The sequence below is a fragment of the Rhinichthys klamathensis genome, unplaced genomic scaffold (assembly GCF_029890125.1).
Source record: "Rhinichthys klamathensis goyatoka isolate OS25496 unplaced genomic scaffold, OSU_Roscu_1.1 h1tg000253l_1, whole genome shotgun sequence".
NCBI lineage: Eukaryota > Metazoa > Chordata > Actinopteri > Cypriniformes > Leuciscidae > Rhinichthys > Rhinichthys klamathensis.
The window spans coordinates 1,294,863-1,301,000 of NW_026606775.1; the positions used below are offsets into that span (position 1 = coordinate 1,294,863).

The following is a 6,138-nucleotide window of genomic DNA, read 5'->3' on the forward strand; positions in this document are numbered from 1 at the left end:
TACGATTGCATATTTTAGTTTAATCTGTTCTTCTTGTTGCTTTTTCTGTTGGATTTTCAGTTGGTAAGACATTACTAAACCAATAGCACATCCAGACTTCACAATTATTCTTATACTTGTACTAGTTTTACTCAGTTCGGCTGGGTCGTCTTAACACACATGCTGTGGTTCAGCATCATTCTGCACGTAATACATTCGTTCGCCTGTATGATTCTGGAATCACTGTGGTTTAGAGTTCATTAATCCTAATTAAATCCCATAAATGTATGCACTGTGTTTCAAGGATGCTGATGAATATGGGCAACATGCGTAAATAATTCCTCTGTCTAACCAGAGTAACACACGTAACCCTTTTACTTTTTATTTTAATTCTTCATTGGAAGCAGAACGCTCTTGTTTTGTGTGAATGATTTTCTTAAAAGTCAATCAAATTGATTACCGGTTGAGTCTATTACTGTTACCTACTCAAAGTATGGGATGTCCTGCAACTTTAGACCTGGTTAATTCGCATTTTTAAGTAGTCAGCATTATTTTTCTCCATTTGCCATGTCATGGCGGAGTGTAAATATAACAGAACAAGTGACGTGCCGCGCCATGTCATATCAATAACACCGGTTAATTTGCGGCGAGGTTTTGAATCCTTTAAAGCGGCGCTTCTGTGACTGAAGGGAAAGGAGAAAGGGTTTCTTTTACTGTCCGGCAGTCATATCAGAAACTACGGGCGCTGGTTAAACCGAGCCAGGGCAGTGAGGCCCGTCTAACAAATAAACATGCCGTCGAATCGGAGAGGTTTGGATGGGGCGGTGGGTTTGAATGGTTCCGGTGGGACGGCAGTTTTTGTGTCAATGCCTTTAATGTACAAAGTGTAAAATGATTCAAGAAGAATGATTAGCGGGAAGCGTAAACGGCTCTACGGCGCCCCCTGGCTGTATTATGCCTTAGTTGTAAGGCTTCTCGATCAGTGGCTTGTTTTTAGCTAAGCAAACAGGGACACTTTTACCTTGCCTGTTCCACTTTTAATGTAATAAAAACAATTAAAAATATATTATGCAGTTGCTTTAACATAGTCAAACTGTTTGTTTTTTTTCTGTTGTGCCGAATACCGAGGAAAGCACTAGTGAACTGCCATTCTTTCTTGACCGAGTTTGAAATGCCACACAGTATGTTTGTGTAATTATTTATTTTTGATTTTATGTATTTTTGCACGCATACAGACGGTGTGGCACCATTGGCTCTCTAGATCGTCGCAAGGCACATTTCTCTTTCTTTGAGGTTTTTAAAGGGATAAAATACGCTGCAAAACTCAAGATGGCTTCTTTTTTTCTTCTTTTTTTTTGCAGTGAACTAATAAGTGTTCAAGTTTGTTTGTTTGTTATCCTAAATGTGGAATACTACCTGATTTACAGAGATCTCGTTTCTTAGGCTAGTACCAAAAATTTAATCTCAATATTCTGTTAATACTGTTTTGTTGAATGAAATTATGCATTAAAGACTTTCAAAATTGTAAAGTATTATTTTATTGAATGTGCAGACATACATTGGTGGCGAGTACAATGAGAATATTTTGTTCATTCACTGTCTTGCATGCAACGCTTCTAGATTGCTTTGTTTAGTGGACGTTTCTCTGTTGCTTAAGATGTTTCACCACTTATCCATGTGGCTTCATCATCAACTAATGAAGAAACACTCTAGTTGACTAAAGTAACTCCAGCCCTGCAACCATTATACGGTTCAGGACGAGGTTATAGTAAAGGCAACTTAACTGTGGTAGATCAAACTGTTGCTAATAAACATTCATGTTTATTAGACATAAAGCCAAGCCGTCTGTAACATGACAGGGTGTCGGAGGAGGAAGGCTCAGTCCACTTTGCTTTGACTCGTGAATTTGCGCGGGTTTCTGCTCTTTTGCCAAACTGAAGTCAACTCTCGTTCCTGTTTGGTCACTGCACTGAAATCAATCATCTTCACATGAGGAAGGGTGGCGATCAAATGTGCCCTAGGAAGAGAGGCAGAAAAGCAACTTAGTGGAATAATCACTAAATATATACTGAACATTTGTCTGTGATTTTATACACAATTCTGAGCAATTCAACACTGAGAAATTGGTAACACTTTACAATAAGGTCCCGTTTGTAAACCACCTTTGTTAAAGGGTCTGTGTGTAGAATTCAGAAGCCCTTGTTATTAGCGACACCGGTGGCCATTAAGTGAACTGAAGACTTAAGACTCACTGAAGTGAGTGACTTAAAGGTATAGCGGAGGATCTTTCCGAATTTTAGAGAAGACCCGCCCTCTCCAATTTTTACAAAAATTATTACTTAAGGGTTTCTTTAAGTGAAACGTCTAAAACATTTAAGATTTCCCTTAAATGCTGTTTTTTTCACTTAAGTAGTAAAACCAGCTTATCCTCAGACAGCTTTTTCATAACCATGAATATCACCAGAATGATTGACAACTAGGAGGACCAATAGTCTTGATGATCCACCCGGAAAAAGAAAATCCTCCGCTATACCTTTAAGCCAATCGACAGTTAGCATCACTCGACAAAAACCCATAGGATTTTCCCATAGGCTGTTGGATTATCGCTAAAAACAAGCTCTGTGATCAACAAAAGTTTATGATACTTTCACGTTTTGTCCATCAAGATAATTATCACAGATGAACACAACGTTTATGAATTTTGAAGCTTAAATGCAGTCGCCTGAAGTAAAAAGTCTATAAACGAACACCACCACGGTCCCACGAATTTGACCCCAAAATCAAGATTTTAACAGTTTCATTACACTTGTTTTTAATTACATTTTTCATTAATTAATGGAAGTACAACAAATAAATCCATGATGTATAAATATTTTGTTTTCGCATTACGGTAATGTTACATGTGCTTGACGTTAAAACATACTTTCAATGCAAGGTGCATAAAATAGGCTTTGTTGTGCAACATATATGGTCTTATTTCTTTCTATTTGATTGTGAGGTGAGACCAGACCTGGACATGTCCTTGATTATAGACCATGGGCTGGGAAAGGTCTTACTCTTAACACATGCCGCGTGTGTATCAGAACTATTTGTGATTGCTGTTGCTGTGCACAGGACAGCAGACGTTTGTAACTGGATACTAACCGCATTTTAGCACCTGTTGTACAGAGATCCACAGTGGAAAATCACAGTTCAGATACAGCAAGATGTGTTTACTGCATGAACGCTGTACTGAGCTCTTATCAACTCGCCATCAGTCGTGTCATGCTGCTTGCTTTCTTTTGAACTTTTGAGTTGCACAGAACAAAATAAGTCAAACAGATTTGGAACGACTTGAGGGTGAAAAATGAGGACAGAATTTTTCATTTTTGCTCCCTGAATTGCACAGGGCCTAAAATGAACACTCGCCAAATGCGAGTAAAAGACAGCATTGGCGAGTATGAAACGGTGTCACTCACCAGTTTGCCGGTAACATCTTTATGAATTCTAACAATGCATGAACATTAACAAATGTGAATGACGCTCGGTACAGTTGACGGGCCCGCGCTGCATCATCACGAAAGTTTAAGCCTTGACAATTTAAATATTCAAGCCCAAGAAGACGCGAAGGGAGCTCATTTCGTTATTCGCGCGCTGTGTGGAAAGTTTTGTGCGCACACATCCGAAGCGCTCGCTCAGAAAGCCGCGTCTCTGAGAGAGTGTGAATACTAAACTGAGCTCTTTCACGTCTTCTTGCACTTGAGCGGACAATTTCACACACAATTATGTCAAAAGATAGCGAGTATTCTATAACATAGTCGGTTATGTCTTAAGTGAACGTTAACAGTTGAGAAAGTAAACGCATGTGTATCAGCATATTGGATCCGTGCATTCACTCTTAAAGTGACAGCAGCCTAATATTCCTGTGTGTTTTTAATGTTGGACAAAGAAAAAAATCACTCACTGCTCTTGACTGAATTACCTTTGTAACTTTAATAAGCATTGCATTAATAAGGATGTTTAATTCATACAGTGAAGACTATGCAGTGTTATCTTACATTTGATCACTTTATTACATTTCGCTAGCTAAAAACTACTGCTAGACCTACAACATCTTTGTTACATTGTATTTATTTGTGCTTTTGCTTGTAATATGATTATTTGTCTTATTTTATTACTGATTGTTTACTTGTCTTTAATAATGTTTTACATTTATATTAGTAAGGCTAGTACTTTAAGCTGTGGTATCGAAGTTAGAATAGAGAATTGCGAATTTTCACTGGTATCTAAAATTTTGGTGTAATTACTGCCTGTTTTAGCAAAAACATTTTCATGACCGGTAAAAAAATATTTATGCCTGGTACATTTTCTTGGCCATTGGCAGGTGTGGCAAAAAGTTAGTTTTAGGCCCTGATTGTGCATCTAACTGCCCTTTGACCTTGAACCATACCTGTAGTCAGGCTCGGTCACTATGGGGTTGCCGTGCAGAGTGATGGTATGGAGGGACGGCAGCACAGTAAGTTTATCCACTTCCAACAACTTACAAATACGATTTCCATGGAGATACAACAAACGCAACTCTTTAAGTTGAGTGAGGACCTGACGGAAAGAGAGAGAATGACATGTGAACGTAGATCCTCTAGTATACAGTACACAATCTGCACGCCTCAGTTACACACAAACGGTTCTGCTAGACACAGGTGGGTAAGTGCGTACTGGGTCAATGTGTTCAATGTCGTTGAAGGAGAGGTCGAGCCAGGCCAGACGTGTCGGCTCAGCAAACAGAGCAGAGATCGTGTCCGTCAGACCCGACAAGCCTGAGATGAAGTTGTTGTTGAGTCTGAGCGTCCGGCTGAGGAACTTCTGCTCTGAGTCGCGCTTCAGCCGAAGAGCGCCTGGATTCGGCACATCAGAAAGAATGTCTGAAGAAAAAGGGATGGAAAGAAAGAAAGTTAATAATGCTTTAGAGGAAACGCAACACACTGCAATCAATAATTGTGCACATAGATGCAGACTGATAATAATTTGTGTATACATGTTCTTTCTGAGGAGGAGTAATAAATTACTTTAACCTCTTCACATTTCCATATAAAGTTTTTGAAAGAAGTCTCTTCTGCTTCCCAAGGCTGCATTTATTTGATCCAAAAACAGTAATATTGTGAAATATCATTAGGATTTAAAATAACTGTTTTCTATTTGAATACTTTTTTTTAATTATTTTTATTCTAGTGATTCATTTCAGCATCATTACTCCAGTGTCACGTGATCCTTCAGAAATCAGTCTAATATGATGATTTGCTGCTCACGAAACATTTCTGATTACAATTAATGTAAAAAAAAAAATCCCCCCAGGATTCTTTGATGAATAGAAAGTTTCCTAAGAACTGCATTTATATGAAATATAAATATTTTGTAATGTTATATATATACAGCCCATGTATATAATGTTATATGTAAAATTATATATTTTTTAAAACTATTTTGTTTTTAATGTGTGAGGTTTCCCACCATCAGTCAAAACCGCTCGGACCGATTCTGTGAACCGGTTGAACCGATTCATTGGAAAGATCCGACTCAAAGGAAGGACTCGTTATTGCATATTTTTGTTTTCTGAACTTTCTGTTCTATTTTGTTTCACTCGAAAACGTTCCCCATTTCGGGAAATAAAATGCATTTATAATGTTGAATCAGCAGAAAATGAATTCTGACCTAAAAACTAATAAGTGTGATATAAGCAAAACTTTCATACAAATATATAAAAGTATGTACCGTAGAAACACACCTGGAATTGTGTTGATCTCTTTAAAAGAAAAGTCCACCGGAGATCCAAACATGTTCAAACCCCCAGGCTTCAGAAAACAAGATTAAAAACTACAAATACCAATCAGATGGAAGAGTAACGTTACAAACACTGATTGATCTTGAAACGAAGTTTAAGTGCATGAAGCAAAAAAAAGGATTTACATAGAGTTACAATTAAAATGTAAACACATAATAAACGAATAATTTTCTAAATTGTCGTCACCGTTGTCGTAATTTTAGGTGTTCTTTAATCATAGCAAGTTAGGGTCACGCCAGCATGGGCGGACCGCAACAAAGTTACCATGGAAACAACGCGTGTAGTATTGCATTCTGGGAGATGTATTTCATTCTGAAATGGAACATTTTGAAAGACTTCCT

General features: G+C 37.9%; 1 protein-coding gene across 1 annotated transcript; it reads right to left on the minus strand.

The window, feature by feature from the left end:
* Nucleotides 1–1,502: 1,502 nt before the first annotated feature.
* On the minus strand, nucleotides 1,503–5,821 carry lrrc51 (leucine rich repeat containing 51). Its single transcript, XM_056266786.1, has 4 exons — nucleotides 5,741–5,821; nucleotides 4,675–4,880; nucleotides 4,409–4,557; nucleotides 1,503–1,996 (listed from the first exon to the last, which is right to left on the minus strand). Exons 1-4 carry the CDS (start codon nucleotides 5,790–5,792, stop codon nucleotides 1,858–1,860), a joined length of 546 nt encoding a protein of 181 aa, XP_056122761.1. The 5' UTR covers nucleotides 5,793–5,821; the 3' UTR covers nucleotides 1,503–1,857.
* Nucleotides 5,822–6,138: the final 317 nt, after the last annotated feature.